Source organism: Siphateles boraxobius, unplaced genomic scaffold (genome assembly GCF_051911475.1).
Source record: "Siphateles boraxobius isolate OS27281-9 unplaced genomic scaffold, OSU_SipBor_1 130, whole genome shotgun sequence".
NCBI lineage: Eukaryota > Metazoa > Chordata > Actinopteri > Cypriniformes > Leuciscidae > Siphateles > Siphateles boraxobius.
This window is the reverse complement of record NW_027508734.1, coordinates 51306964-51323613: the sequence shown is the minus strand read 5'-3', so window position 1 is coordinate 51323613 and position 16650 is coordinate 51306964. Positions and strand designations below refer to the sequence as shown.

At 37.0% G+C, this 16650-nt stretch overlaps 1 protein-coding gene across 9 annotated transcripts in view; it reads right to left on the bottom strand.

Moving 5' to 3' along the window:
• Positions 1 to 16650, bottom strand: part of ptprda (protein tyrosine phosphatase receptor type Da) — a 922653-nt gene that overhangs the window by 48864 nt on the left and 857139 nt on the right. For 6 of the 9 annotated variants that reach the window (XM_077229653.1, XM_077229654.1, XM_077229655.1 and 3 more), the window contains 4 exons: positions 16407 to 16519; positions 13187 to 13228; positions 12655 to 12752; positions 6250 to 6373 (listed from right to left, as the gene is read on the bottom strand). In XM_077229653.1, coding sequence (XP_077085768.1) covers positions 6250 to 6373; positions 12655 to 12752; positions 13187 to 13228; positions 16407 to 16519 — 377 coding nt within the window. The remainder of the gene's footprint in view (positions 1 to 6249; positions 6374 to 12654; positions 12753 to 13186; positions 13229 to 16406; positions 16520 to 16650) is intronic. The other 3 variants (XM_077229660.1, XM_077229661.1, XM_077229657.1) reach the window with 1 other exon arrangement.

Sequence of the window (16650 nt, the reverse complement as noted above, 5' to 3'; positions counted from 1 at the left end):
TACGGCTCTGTAATCACGTGGTGTTGCACACATCCCCACAAAATGCATATCATTTGATAGATCTCCTCATGATGAACAACTTTGCCTCTAGAACCATTGCTGTCAATCAAACCGTTCATTAAATATTCACGAATATGTTAAAAACCTACTTTTGCGAACTAGTCCCTGGTTTTTTGCCCGATCGGAATCAGACCAGTCTAGGACAATTCTCTGGACTCTCTAGATCAATAATTATTGAAAAAAAGTTGAACTTTTTTATTTTTCTTATGGTATTAAAGGGTTATTTAGAAAAGGGGCGTGACAAAATGCACCCAAAAGCCTATAAATCATAAATAAAAACTCAGAACTTCACAAAAATTGATGAGCATATGTGTCATACCATGGTAAAGAAGCATGCAACGTTTCATGGAGATCGGACAATAGGTGGCGCTATAACTGTTGAAAAGCTTTAAACCCATGTATTTCCTATGGTAAATTGCCTGTATTGGCTGTAAATGGTCTTTTCCATCTATGATCGTATAATTTTCATATCTTAATGTTTAAAACCAGTGCAGTACAATTATCTGGACTCTCTAGATCAATAATTATCAGAAAAGGTATAATTACTTCATTTGGATGGCTATAATAGAGTGTAAATCGGATGGCTATAACAGCTATAACAGCTTGGATGGCTATAACAGCCAATAAGTCGTATTTTACTGCACCCTGCTGTCATTTCATCATACTACTCTCTAATATTTTTATATATAATTGATATTTAGACTTTATTAAATCATTATTTTAACATTTACAATCACATTTTGTCAAAATGCATCTATTGCTCTGTACTCTCTACAACAATAATTATAGGAAAATGTATAACTTCTTCATTTGGATGACTATAATAGGGTCACTTCAATATGTAGCCTTGACCGAAAGCCAATATCTTTTCAATAAATGCTCATAGCTTCTTAAAAAAAGGTCAAGAACAGATAAAACGGCTTGAAAAAAGGCTAACAGCCAATAAGTGGTATTTTACTGCCCCCTGCTGTTTAAAAAAAGTAATTTTGTCACACTACTCAACTATAATTAATATTTAGACTTTATAAATTCACTATTTTAACATTTACAATAACATTTAGTCAAAAATCGTCTATTGAAGTGACAATTGAGTCACATTGGCTCCTGAAGTTCCAAATGTCTCTATCTACATCAGAATGAGCGTGTGTAGATTAAATTATATGAAAAACATGGCCTATTGTATAAGTAGGCTGTAATAGCACTGTTGTCCACTAGATGGAGTAGCAGCATTAGACATTTTTAATCTTTTTTTATCAGCTTTCAGCATTGGCTAACAAACAAATGCTTAAAGCATTTTCTTTAATTAGTTTTATATTATTACATTGCAAAGAAATATGTGAAATGCTCATATACCATTAAAACAGATTTTCACAATAACATATCCCAAAAGTGTGTGTGTGTGTGTGTGTGTGTGTGTGTGTGTGTGTGTGTGTGTGTGTGTGTGTGTGTGTGTGTGTGTGTGTGTGTGTGTGTGTAAGCATGCATTATGGAGTTAACATGAAAAAAATGGTTTGCTTCACTGGAGAATACTGGAGAAACAAAGTAGTTGAAAATGAAAGTGAGCCAATAAGTGGTCTTCTACTGCCCTCTGCTGGCCACTCTTCTTATTAATAGTCTTTTTTTGTATATAGACACTATAAAATCACTTAAATAACAATTACTATTATAACACATTCATATTTTGTCAGAGTTTATCACTTCAATTGTTCTTATGCTTCATATAATTGCTATCAACGTGGTAAATCATGGTAAATAACGCCAGAAACATGGTAAATCATAGTAAAAAAGGTAAATCATGCTAGAATCCTGGTAAATTATTCTAGAATGTGCTATATCATGGTAAATCATCATATAACATGGTATATCAAGGTAAACTATGGAAAATCATGTAAGATTCATGGTAAATCATACTGGAACATGGTAAATCATGAAAAATCACACTGAAATGTAGTATATCATGATAAATCATGCTTGCTACATAAAACTTAATGTCTTTTGATGCTTTTGTGCTTAACGGCCTTAAAGGCCTTAACTGCTTGAACACCGCTAAATGCTGCTTGCAGCTTTAATTAGGTGTTCAAGCACGAAGTGCTGAAAACCTATTGTAATTGTACTGATTTTTATTATTAGGTGTTCAAGCACGAAGTGCTGAAAACCTATTGTAATTGTACTGATTTTTATTATTATTATTATTATTATTATTATTATTATTTTCCCCTAAAACGCATCGTGCAGACCAAACCGTAAGTGCTGGAGCTCTGAAACTTTGTCAGATGGTAGTACAAAAATCGAGGAGAGGTTCAGAGAGTATGACCCCGATTGGCCTATAGGTGGCGCTACAGCAATCAATTGCGCGTAACTGCTCATAACTCCTAAACCGTAAGGCGTAGACTCAAGTGTCTTATATCATTGGAAAGCTGGACTCTTAACTTAAAAAACGTATATCTCCGATTTCATTTCCGCCATGATAGATTTTCCGCCATTTTGAATTTTGTTAAAAAACGATTTTTGCGAACTAGTCCCTGGTTTTTTGCCCGATCGGAACCAAACCAGTGTAGAAATGTTCTCTGGAGTCTGAATATCAATAATTATTGAAAAAAAGTTGAATTTTCTATATCCGGTTGCTAGGGGGCGCAAAATGAACGTTGTGGGAGGAGCCTATTTTACTATAATGGCTATAACTCGAGAAGTAAATGAGATATCTTCACCAAACTTGACACACATGTGTATGAGGACAGTCTGGGGTCACAGTAAAAAAACCGCGTCGATCTAACACTAGGTGGCGCTATAACATTAAAAAAACATAAAAGGGGGTGTGGCCACCTGACCGTTAGTCCGATTGACCTGAAAATTGGTATGCAGTGTCTTGGTCCAAGGTGCCATGTATGTGTAAAAGGATATTGGCGTATCTAAAAAAACATGGCCGCCATCGGCCAATGAATTTTGAGCACCTGTGAGACGAGGTTAACGGAGGCCAATCGGAACGAAACTCAATGGGCATGTTCGACTCATGGCCCAAGAGGTCTGTAAGAGTTTTGAAAGAAATCGGCCACTAGTTGGCGCTAACGTGTTTTACGGCTCTGTAATCACGTGGTGTTGCACACATCCCCACAAAATGCATATCATTCGATAGATCTCCTCATGATGAACAACTTTGCCTCTAGAATCATTGCTGTCAATCAAACCGTTCATTAAATATTCATGAATATGTTAAAAACCTACTTTTGCGAACTAGTCCTAGGTTTTTCGCCCGATCGGAACCAGACCAGTCTAGAACAATTCTCTGGACTCTCTAGATCAATAATCATTGAAAAAAAGTTGAACTTTTTATTTTTCTTATGGTATTAAAGGGTTATTTAGAAAAGGGGCGTGACAAAATGCACCCAAAAGCCTATAAATCATAAATAAAAACTCAGAACTTCACAAAAATTGATGAGCATATGTGTCATACCATGGTGAAGAAGCATGAAACGTTTCATGGAGATCGGACAATAGGTGGCGCTATAACTGTTGAAAAGCTTTAAACCCATGTATTTCCTATGGTAAATTGCCTTTATTGGCTGTAAATGGTCTTTTCCATCTATGATCGTATAATTTTCATATCCTAATGTTTAAAACCAGTGCAGTACAATTATCTGGACTCTCTAGATCAATAATTATCAGAAAAGGTATAATTACTTAATTTGGATGGCTATAATAGAGTGTAAATCAGATGGCTATAACAGCTATAACAGCTTGGATGGCTATAACAGCCAATAAGTGGTATTTTACTGCCCCCTGCTGTCATTTCATCATACTACTCTCTAATATTTTTATATATAATTGATATTTAGACTTTATTAAATCATTATTTTAACATTTACAATCACATTTTGTCAAAATGCATCTATTGCTCTGTACTCTCTACAACAATAATTATAGGAAAATGTATAACTTCTTCATTTGGATGACTATAATAGGGTCACTTCAATATGTAGCCTTGACTGAAAGCCAATATCTTTTCAATAAATGCTCATAGCTTCTTAAAAAAAGGTTGAGAACAGCTATAACAGCTTGAAAAAGGCTAACAGCCAATAAGTGGTATTTTACTGCCCCTGCTGTTTAAAAAAAGTCATTTTGTCACACTACTCAACTATAATTAATATTTAGACTTTATAAATTCACTATTTTAACATTTACAATAACATTTAGTCAAAAATCGTCTATTGAAGTGACAATTGAGTCACACTGGCTCCTGAAGTTCCAAATGTCTCTATCTACATCAGAATGAGCGTGTGTAGATTAAATGATATGAAAAACATGGCCTATTGTATAAGTAGGCTGTAATAGCACTGTTGTCCACTAGATGGAGCAGCAGCATTAGATATTTTACTTCACTGGAGAATACTGGAGAAACAAAGTAGTTGAAAATGAAAGTTAGCCAATAAGTGGTCTTCTACTGCCCTCTGCTGGCCACTCTTCTTATTAATTGTCTTTTTTTGTATATAGACACTATAAAATCACTTAAATAACAATTACTATTATAACACATTCATATTTTGTCAGAGTTTATCACTTCGATTGTTCTTATGCTTCATATAATTGCTATCAACGTGGTAAATCATGGTAAATAACGCCAGAAACATGGTAAATCATAGTAAAAAAGGTAAATCATGCTAGAATCCTTGTAAATTATTCTAGAATGTGCTATATCATGGTAAATCATCATATAACATGGTATATCAAGGTAAACTATGGAAAATCATGTAAGATTCATGGTAAATGATACTGGAACATGGTAAATCATGAAAAATCACACTGAAATGTAGTATATCATGGTAAATCATGCTTGCTACATAAAACTTAATGTCTTTTGATGCTTTTGTGCTTAACGGCCTGAAAGGCCTTAACTGCTTGAACACCGCTAAATGCTGCTTGCAGCTTTAATTTGTATTGTTGTCGAGTAAAAATAAATAATATCTGAACATAATTAAAACAAGAAGCAAAACTGTTTTTCTTAACCCACTCGGTGTTGTTTTCACTAAATAAAACTTTTAAAAATCCTTTTCAGAAATTATTATATATATATATATATATATATATATATATATATATATATATATATATATATATATATATATATATATATATTTATGTGTGTGTGTGTGTGTGTGTGTGTGTGTGTGTGTGTGTGTGTGTGTGTGTGTGAAACGACGAAAGCACATACAATTACAAATAATACTAATAACTACAATAAGAAAGAACAAAACATAAAAACAAATGGTAAATATTAAAATCAAAATATGAATACATATTATAATAGAATATAAAGAATACTAAAACAACACGAAAAATTGGAAAATAACAAAAAAATACTGGTACAGAAAGTGATTTCTTGCAGCTTATTGCTAATGGCAAACTCCACTGGAATCAACTGTGCATTGAGTCAATGATGTTCCATTAGCATTAGGATGCTTCCTTACACTATAGCTCCCTACATAGGCAGTAAACGTCAAGGGAGCTCACTAGGTTTGAGAACACAGCCACTATTTTTCCAGATTGTCTTGTCTCTTGTCTCAGACTGAATGTGAGCAGGCCGGTGGAGAAGCCGATCCATCAGTGTTTGTGGTGTGTGAATGAAGCGAGAATAGGTTTGATGTGGATTTTCTGCTGCAGTTCATCACTCTATTTCATTTCTCATTGTGAAACACAAAGCAGGCGCGTTTATCAGGCCTGGACACGGCAGATGGGCATTTATTTGTTTCATTGTTCTCTGGTTGAATTTGTTATTTGACAGTTTGGAGGGAAATTAGATGTTTTATTTTTGAGAATGATTTTTTTACGAGTTGAAAACGTTCAATATGAATGTGTAATGCTGCTGTATCAGTATTTTTGTCTGGTTTTCAATGGTATGAACATCCTAAAAACAAGATACATTTACCAGAGAAACAACAGCATAACATATCAAACCTTGTGTTATATACTGTATATATCTTGAATTAAGTTTATTTCTCTTACTTCATTTCTTGTTTTAAGCATGAATCTGATAAAATGTTGTTTGTTTAGATATATAATTTGTACATTTATTAATTAATCAATTTGTAAATTATGACATTTGTCATAACTTTTTCGTTAATTATTTTTATTCATTTCATGAATTATTCTGAAATGACACAATGATCAAACACAAATGAGAAGAGAAGATCGTACCATCGATGGAGGAGAGCAGGACCCTGGAGTGATCGTAGGCGATGACGTTAGCGTATCTGTTCTTTGGTTTATTAACCTCCAGGTTTGAATGCTCCCACGTGAACTGCTGACCAGGATCAATTGACTAAGGAAAAATTAGTAAAACAGATTATGAGCACACATTAACCATCAGAGCAAAACAAAGTCACACAGATGCGTTTCATTTGCACTCTGCATATGCTAACTGCTGGCTCAGAAACAACATACTCTGAGCGCATCATGGCCAAAAATATCCTTTTAAAATAGAAAGATGCGTCCTGACCCATGCGGTTATGTTCAGCATTCTGTGTCTGTAAAAATAGAGCGATGACTGTAACGTGTCATGTAACGAGAACTTTCAGAAATAAGCGCTGGTGCTGGGTGGAGAAACGCGGGAAAAAGCTTTAATACAAACTTATATCCTAGTATATATAAATGTGCAATGAATTACTGACACTGTTATTGCAGATGAGACCAGTGCACATATGAATGAATGAATGAATGAATGAATTAATTAATGAATGCATGAATGAATTAAACGAATGAACAGCCCATTGAGTAGCAAATGGACAAATTTTTACAGAAAAGAACAGATTAATGCACAAATGAATGCATGCATTAATCCATATATTTATTTGAATTAAATAATTATAGTTATAAGTAATTAACGAAAATAGTTATGACAAATGTCTAACAAATTAACACATTAATAATTTAATAGATTAATTAATAAATTGACAAGTTAAACATGAATAGAGTAACTTTGGACAAAATGATGCACAAATTAATAAATGCAGGAAAGCATAATACAAATATGATTAAATAATTAAAGAGATGAATATATGAGTAAATAATTAAAGTCATGAATAAATTAATGGATGAAATTAATTGAAAAGGGAATGAATAAATGAACGAATGAATCGATTACAGAACAAATACAATTTAAATGAACAAATGCATTCAATAAACGAAAAAAAAACATTAATATTGCACAAAGAAAGAAAAAAGAAAGAGAGCATACTGTATATAATCAATTTATAGGCAAATAAATTAAAGACAAATTAATGAATAAAATTAACTGAAACAAATTTTAGAAAATGAATGAATGAAATGAATGAATGCATGAATGAATGAATGAACAAACAGTTTACACAATGCAGTCCATCTCCACATATGACTCTTCCTGCAGTGATGCTCCTCTATACATTTCGTCAGGAAGTCACACGATTGAAGGTTTCAGCACTGAGCATTAAAAACAGGTGTTGGCATGAAAGCGCTGGAGAACGCTGGATGAGTCAGCCAGTGAAAGAGCTTTTGTGCACAATATGACCTCAGCGTCAGTCTTATGTGCAGTTTGCAATTTTTTCCCATTTACTTTAATAATGAAATTATTCAGTCTCCGCAGTGTCTTTTGAAAATGAAAAGATGATACGCATCTGCCTGCGAGCCAGCTCTCCGCGTTGACAAATTTCAAATTACAGTTTTCAGAGGAGCGTTGAATGAATGAAAATTGGTCCCGTAAGCGTAGAGGGGAAAGTAATGTCTTCATGCCTTGAATAGATTTTAAAGGATCACACAGAGATGTGCTCCCTTTCAAACGGCGCTTTTGTCCGCTGATGTGCCCTTTCAAACGAGAGCCGACGACTGAAAACAAATCGCAGCCCCACTTGGACAAATTACACTCCAAAATAGCAAAACGATAAACGGTCTGAGATTGTCAATAGCCAAGACAGATATTCCACATTTGCAGTCTGAGTTTGGCTGTTGAGAGAAAAGAACGCTGCTGTTTTCACAGTAAAGTGCTTGCGCTTGTTTGTGTAACAACCGGGGCCCAATATGAAGAAACGTAAATTGACAGTGGTGCTATTTTTCTACAATGGCGAGTCGCCGCGCCGCACCATAAAGCGTCACTAAAGATGACAAATCTCCAGTTAAGCCGCGTCATTCTGCCCAAATCTTTTGAAACATTGGTTGTGAACTCGCCCGCTTCATTGTGCTGCTGAAATTACTTTCCCTGCCCATGCCAAACCACCCCAGAATGACAATCCCGTGTGTTTTAGCTCAGCTCTGGCAGTCGTCTTGGCGGAGCTCCACGTCTGACCTCATGCTCAGTAACCGCAGTCTGAGGGGCCTGAAAAAAGTGATGAAACCTTGCTCTCACAGCCCCACTCCACTGAAATAACAACCAGTCGGAAAACAAAACAGAGCATAATGTTGCGATCTCAACGACACGTCTCTCCCAACTAGATAACACGATTACACCGAGAAACATCCTACCTGACCTTTCCTACGCTGGCGTGTTAAATGACAGCTGATAGGCGGCGGGAGATACGGACAGGAAATGTTTCATTGTGGTTGGCGGGGAGCTGTGAGCGTGACCGATACAATCGATATCGACTGTGAGCGTTGAACATTCATCAGGTGAAAAGCGAATAGCGGTGGTCCGTCTGAACGCTACACATGGTGCAAAGGAACACTTGCCAGGGTGTTGCTGTGTCTCTTATCAAATCAGTGTGAGTAACAGTGATGGCGATGCTTGGCCTTAAAACTACCAGCAATAATGTTGGAAAACATTCGATTTGTTGTTTTAAAGCCTTTTAACATTTCAAATAATCTCAAATAAATCTGGGATTGAAATATAAAGTTTAAAAAAAAAAATATTTGAATACTGCAAAATCATGCCCAAGAACATGACCATCTGTTTTTGTTCATGTAGTTGCTTCTGTCATTCATGTATGAAGAGTCAAACAAGCCATTATTCATTCCGGCACTCTAACACACTTACATTCTCCTTTCACATAGGCTACATATATTTCTGCTCTCACACTCTTAATTTCTCCTTTCACATACATATCTACTCTCACACACTTACATTCTCCTTTAACATACATATATTTCTACTCTCACACACTTACATTCTCCTTTTACATACATATATTTCTACTCCCACACACTTACATTCTCCTTTAACATACATATATTTCTACTCTCACACACTTACATTCTCCTTTTACATACATTTATTTCTACTCTCACACACTTACATTCTCCTTTCACATACATATATTTCTACTCTCACACACTTACATTCTCCTTTCACATACATATATTTTTGCTTTCACACACTTACATTCTCCTTTCATATACATATAATATTGCTCTCATAGTCACATATTTTAATGCAGGCATTCATATATTTTGCTCTTATGCAAATGTATTCAAAGTATACATTTAATATTATAAATAATACATGTATGCAAGAAGAAAATGTATGCATGTATGAAGAAAATGTGTACTGTACGTAAAAGAACGTATGTATGTGTGAGAGAGAGAATAGTGGGAACAAAAGGCAGGTGAGGCGGTGAGGACTTATTTTCAATAAAATAAAGGTTTGTGTATGTTTTATTTCATCTATAAAATCGTTGCTGTGCTGTAAATAATTGTATTAAAAGTAAACTACAGGGATGCAATGTCATTCAACTAAACGCATCTGTCCTTTCGGATGTTGGAATCTTTTGATGCCTTGCATAAAATGTATGATTTAGCTATTCCTAAAGATACTGAATATAATTACTTTGGATATTGAAATATGTTCTTAGAACTGTGCACTGATTGTTTATGGGCAGGTTATGAAAGGAGCCACAGCATTTTGTGGCTATAAGTGAACCGCAGGGCGGCGATCTGAAATTAGCAGTTTCGCCACCGAACGCGAGCCCATTTCCAACATGAGAATCAACATTATTACGGTGGAAACGGGACAACAGAGATCAGTTGATTACACTTGAATTACTTCTAAATGTGTCATTTTTACTTCTAAAATATTTGTTTAACGAGTTTAAATGTAGGCAATATATTTAGGCGAGGAAACATTTTATAAAATAAGCTGTATTAAGAACTGTATCGAAAATAAAGGAAGTTATCATAAATCAGTGGTGGTTTGGATTATTTTACTAAACTTTAGATCAGTGATTCCCAACCGTGAGTACTTGTGTGTGTTCCAGGCAGTATGCGAAAAGATTTAGATTTTGCGTGGGTTTGTTCAGGGATGTCTCATAGGCGTAATAGGCTTGCTAGGTGCTGTCAGTCGCTCCAGCTTCACCCCAACCTGGCGTGTTAATCGCTGCAATTGTGTCTATTTATAATGTGATTTTGCAGCATTGGGTATTGTAGCCAATCACAACCATTATTGTTGAAAATAATGGCCAATCAGAGGTGTTTAAGTTACCAGTTGGTTGTGAGACTCAATATCCCTCAAAACACTGAATGAGTTTTTGTTTAGAGCCAGATTAAGTCCTATTTGCTCACAAATCCTCTCATTATAACAAACAAAGCGATTAGACATATTGTAATTTAAAGATTTATTGTGCACTTTAGTCAGATTCATTGATTAAAATGGGAGTTTTTGCAAGTGTGCCAACCGTCAGCTTCAGTGATTAAGGGAGCGCTTGTTATTTTCTCGCTTTGTGTAATTCATTCGTAATTTAAAGAAAATGTATTATTTTTCACTAAACTTTGTTGTAGAAACTTTTACTACTTCAGTACATAAGTGCTGAACTTTGACAACTGATTTTTAAACCTAGTGATTTTATAATGTCTAATTATAAATTCAAAAGCAAAACAGGTTGGAGAGTGCAAATGACTAATATGAGCCAATATGTGCTGCTCTGCTGCAATCTACTAGTTATAGTTGTATTTTTTGTGTCTTTTTTATTTTTAAATAAAAGTGTTTTCCATCAAATGTTGGATTTCCTACATCTTGAAACTTTCAGTTTTACAAATGGGGACAATCTCTGAAGGATAAATTAATAATGTGTTTTTTAACATTTGAAGTGCTGGAATGTCCAATTACAAACACAATGTTTCTTATTCAAATGTTCCCATTATCTTCAAGTCTGAATTGCAATCAATAAAACTAGCAAATTAGGTAATTGTGATAACTGCATTAAAATATAGGTTTATTGTCGATGAAGGGGTACTTGAGTCTTATTGGTGAAGTTGTGGGGGGCACTTGAAGCTGAAAAGGTTGGGAACCACTGGTTTAGAATAATTAATCTGTAAACACTAAATAAGCTATAGCATAGAAAATAAACAATTACATCAACCCTTTAAGCTGGGTTAAATAAACAACCCACTTTGCTGGGTAAAACACCCAACCTGTGTTCTGTCCTATATTTACCTAGCTTAGAAATCTAGACGCACCCTAGCGGCAGCAAAAATTATTTTGCAGCCAGTGTGGTCTAGCAACTCTCCGTTGACTTTAGAGCTGGAAAAACCAAAAACTGGTCAGGCCAATCAGATCGTGTATAGAGTCGGCGGGCGGGCTTAACATAATGACGACAGAGTTGCGACGGTTCACTGCTACTTGAAAACAAAGAATGGCTGCTGCTGCTGGCGAACAGCGGCCTTTCGATTCGGCTTTGGCCGCGACTCTGGAGGATTTGAAGTTAAACTTTTCTTTGAAACAAGAACAAAGAAGCTCTGACTCTGACTCGTTCGCTCTGACTACGCCACCTTCTTCGTTGCTCTGGTTGGTTGAAGCGCTATCCTATTGTGTGCAGAGGGAATTTGAAAGACAACCATTTATCCCGCCCCTCGGATTGAGGCATGCCAATGGAGAGTTCCCAGACCTAACATCTTGATGTAGGTCTGGTATGCCAGGCTAATATTTACCCAGACCTTGGGCTAAAAACAACCCAAATATACACATGTATGTTAAAGGAGAATGTATGTGTGTAAGAGTAGAAAAATATACATGTGAAAGGAAAAAGTGTGTGAGAGTAGAATATATGTGTGTGTGTGTGTGTGTGTGTGTGTGTGTGTGTGTGTGTGTGTGTGTTTGAAAGGAGAATGTATGTATGCAAAAGGAGAATGTAAGTGTGGGAGAGTACCAGAATTAATTATGGCTTGTACGGCCCCCCACATATATATATATATATATATATATATGTATGAAACTTATGCAATTATTTATTTAATTAATAATTAAAATATATATATAATCATTTTAATATATTACCCTACAAAAAAGGTATTTTTTTGTTGGCATCGATGATTTCATGAAGAACCTTTAACATCCATGTAACTTTTCAATTGCACAAAAGGTTCTTAAATGGGAAAGGTGCTTTACTTATTACAATTGTTCACTGAAAGGTTCTTCGGGGAACCAAAAATGGTTCTTCTATATCATCACTGCAAAAAAAATAACTTTTATGAAACTTTATTTTTAATAGTGTAGTTTCTAAGAAAAAAATAAGTTTTTGCTTTGCCATTACAATAGAAAATACCAGAAATATTGCCTTTGACAAGATGGGGTGGGGAGTAAAAAGGGTTGAGAACAAAAACAGCTTTTTTTCCCCTGCAGAAAGTAACAAAACAGCTGATGATTACCTCATATTCCTGTGAAAATTTCAAGTTGTCGTTTGCTTTCAGACACTCGATATGATCAGCCAGCTCCATGACCGGAATGGGAGGGTGACTGGCCATCCCTACGGACAGGAGACAAACAAAGCGTCCTGATGTAAGTGCTAGCGAATCTAAGAATACACAGAGAGATGAGCATTATAGAGGATGGAGAATGTGAGGTTTTTATTTGGCCTGTATGATTGGACGAAGCAGCCACATGCTTGAAGAAAATGGACACAAAAGCCGCCAGAGCATTCCTAATGAAGAGAAGAATGTTATCCATCCGCAAGCTTTAACATGGTGGAAAGATGGAATAGAGGAGAACGTTAGGGGCTGGATATTAAAGTCTGAGCCGGCCATGAGTCTAAAGAATGCGACATATCAAACCCCGCCTCCAGCGCTGAAGTGAGGCAAAGCGGTGTGAGTCGATGAACGCATAAGTAAATGACACAATCAAGAGAGCAATTGGAGAAAATGAACAGACACAGTGGCATATGTAGAAACAAGAACGACTAACTTGACAAATGGAGGTTACTGGGGTAAACCGATGTGGCTGAACCTGCAAAGGAAAAGGGTACGGGGATAAATCATACTAGCTGACGTTAAAACAAGCAAATGTGGTGATCGATTACTACCGGAACTAAAAAGAGGAAGTAGAAATAGTCTGAAATGACAGTAGACAGTTTGGAACAACGCTTCAACTCCATATTTAAGTTTGTTAGTAAAAACAAATTCACGCATGCCAATGGCTAACATACGACAAGCATGCGGAAATGAGGATAACAAGTTTGAAGGGAAACCAAGAAAAAGAAAAAAACAAACAAATGTCAAAACAAACAAACAAATGTAACAAGGAGAAAGAAGATGGTGTGCACGTTTATCATGCACGTGTTTGCTTGTTCTCTTCAGTAACGAAGGTGCATGTCTGTGAGAGAAAGAGCTTGTGTTTGCACTGCAAAGGATGCTTTTGAATAGTCGAGGAGCAGAAGCTGCTCTCTGATAACCGGTTTGCATAACAACAGCCTGCGTGCCACAGAAAAAGAGTCCATACGCTTGGACGTGGCACTGCGGTTCTTTCATCTCTGGGCTGATAGAAGAGGGCATTAGCTAATGGAAGCAGCAGGAGTGAGCTGCCATCCACCGCCTCTCAAGACCCATTACCAGCCGCGGTGACAATGAAACTGCCATTCGGAGAAACGCATCGGAGCGAAATCAAGCACCCTCAAGATGAAAATTGAGATGGGGGGAGGGTTGGGTGACCGCACGACGACATCAAGAGTTTGAAGAGAGGAGGGCTAATGCAGAGGCCGTTCTCACTGAAGAGAGGGATCTTCAGCTGTCGAGAGCCTGCGTTCCCCTGCCTGAAGAGAAATTGGAGGATGCAAAGCTTCTCTAAGAGGCTGTTTGTGAAAGAGGGACATGAGTCCACTAATAAAGAGCTGCGGAGAGGATTGAGTGCATGGAACATCGCTCTTGAAACCGTGTTGCAATGCAAACCCGACACGTGAATACAGTATGAGTCCTGCCATGCTTGTGTTGTAGATGAATATCAAACCTAACACAGGCTGCGGTTCATGGATGGGAATCAAGTTAATGATTTGGATCCTCAACAACTTTTTTTCTGGTACTTGATGAATGGTTCAAAAAGAAAATCGAGCATGAACCAACTTGAGGTGGTTGACTAGTCTCCCAGACTACCCCGATGATGTGCACAAAACCACTGAATGGTCCTAAATCAGACCATGACTCTGGGTTAAGACCAGTTAAACACAGGCTTTTAAGCTGTTTTGCTTACGTCAGGTTTTTCATCAAGATCAACAGTCATGTTGACCTTGCAACACTTCCCACATTCCTCATTCATGCTTGTGTGCTTTCAAACACAATGGGAAGGCTACATGTGTATGCCTTGATTTCCCAACACACTTTATAATAACCAATGGCACTTTTAAGGGTTTTGGTTATCAACAAATGTCAATCCTCATAGTAAACTCACTAGCTATGTTTACATGCACCCAAATAATCAATTTATAATTGGATTTAGGATATACATTGGAGGGAAATTAGTAAACATACCTTGTGAGCTGTTATGAATTGTGTTGTGGGGAAAATTAGTTTTTGGGGTTGGCTGGTTGGCCTCCCAAACCCCTCTAAAACCATCAAAACAGACCAGTAGTGTGAAAAGTGTTTGAAGCAAGCTAACACCAGCAAATGCTGGTCTAAGCTGTTTTTATTAGAAAGGTGAACTGTTTCCCTCCAGTCCATCTGTCTTGCACTTGCAGCCCAGGTGTTTCTGACAGACAGACATATGGACTCTGATTCAAGTGTTTAGAGCTAGTCTCGCTGGCACCATGTTCTCCTCTGAAAAACTAATGGAGCAACTGTTGTCACTGCTGTTCTGCCCCTCAGAAAATAAATCTATAGGTCTTCACGGCTGGCTGCTCTAGAACCGAGTTTACATCACCTTGTTCACCAAGGTCAGAAGGGAGCAGCGCTTCACTGCTCGACAATTTCCAGATTCCTCTACATCTCGTTCACACTCCACTGACTTCAAGCACAATGGCCCGCCTACATGTGTGTGTATATGTGTGTCTTGATTTACCAACGGAATATACAATCAACAACAGAGGTTGTATTGAATATATATCGCCATGGTCTTCTTACGCTGGCTTCGGATAGCGACAGGCTTTGCTCTTCAGGTAAACTCACAGAGCTAGTATGAATGTGTTGCTAGGAGTACTTGGGTCAGCGGTAAAGCTGCAATTTGTGAGTCCAGAGGGATTTCCTGCCCTTTTGTCTGTCCTCAAGCCACCTGTCCTGTGTGTTTGTGAGCACTCAGGCTGGTTCCTCAAGAGGTCTGCTCTCTATTTTCGGCTCCATATGGCTAACAGACCTACGCATTACATCTTAAATATGCTAAGAAAAACAAGAGCACGGCTTTTGACCTTTCTACTCTGTTTGTGTCCAAGGACTCATTTAAGACTGTGTTTCTGAATGACACAGAGGCGCCTACAAGCTGACCGAGAGGTATCTCTGCTCCCAAAACCAATGAGCTGCCTTGTTGTCCACATAGGCAGAATCTATAATTGATCCTCTTGAGTCACTGATTTGACATTCTTCATAGGCAGCACCACACAATTTGATGTTATCTTGCTGAAAAGCAAGAAATATACAGAAATATTGGGTAAAACAGACCTTGTAATCTCCCTTTTGGATGACATGTTTCTGAGCATGTTGCAATGCATTCTGTAAAGGCGAAATGCAATGTTGCCATACAATTTTAGTGAGGTGTTGCTCCAGGCATTTTGAACAGCCTTAAATTAAATTAATTGCACCAATTAAATCATCCAAAATTCTGTCTAGGTAGGCAGCTCACTGGGTTTTGGAAAAGAGCTAGTGTGTTCTAGACCAGTGGTTCCCAAACTTGATCCTGGAGTTCACCAAAAATTAACATTTTGTTAGTTTCACTAATCAAACATATCTGATTCAACTCATCAGCTTGTTAGTTATTTTAGACACTCAATCCTGATATAAGATCAGATAAGTGAGGCATCCAGAATTGAGAGTACCAGGGTTGGGAAGGACACTCTAGACTATCACGCTTCTCATGATTCAATATATTATACTTCACGTTTTATATTATACTTCACTTCATGGAAAAATAGCAGGAATCAAAACCTTTTGTTCTTAGGACAATGTGGTTAAGGATTCGTGTTTGGTTTGTGTAAAGCAACTCTTACCAGGAGTCTGAAAGTTCAGACGGCGTAGCTCTACGGGGTCAGTGGGGTGATGGGAAGGCATTTCTTTACCGCTGGGCAGACTGCCTTTCCTGGCCTCTGACTCTGCCCTTTTCCTGAAAAAACAAAAAGAAAAAACAAAAACATAATATACTTAAAGACAAAATTAACTGTGCTTGGACTATCAGAGCATCACTGCAAGTGGTCAAGCAAACACGCTTGTGATCAAAATTGAAATGAGTGTTCA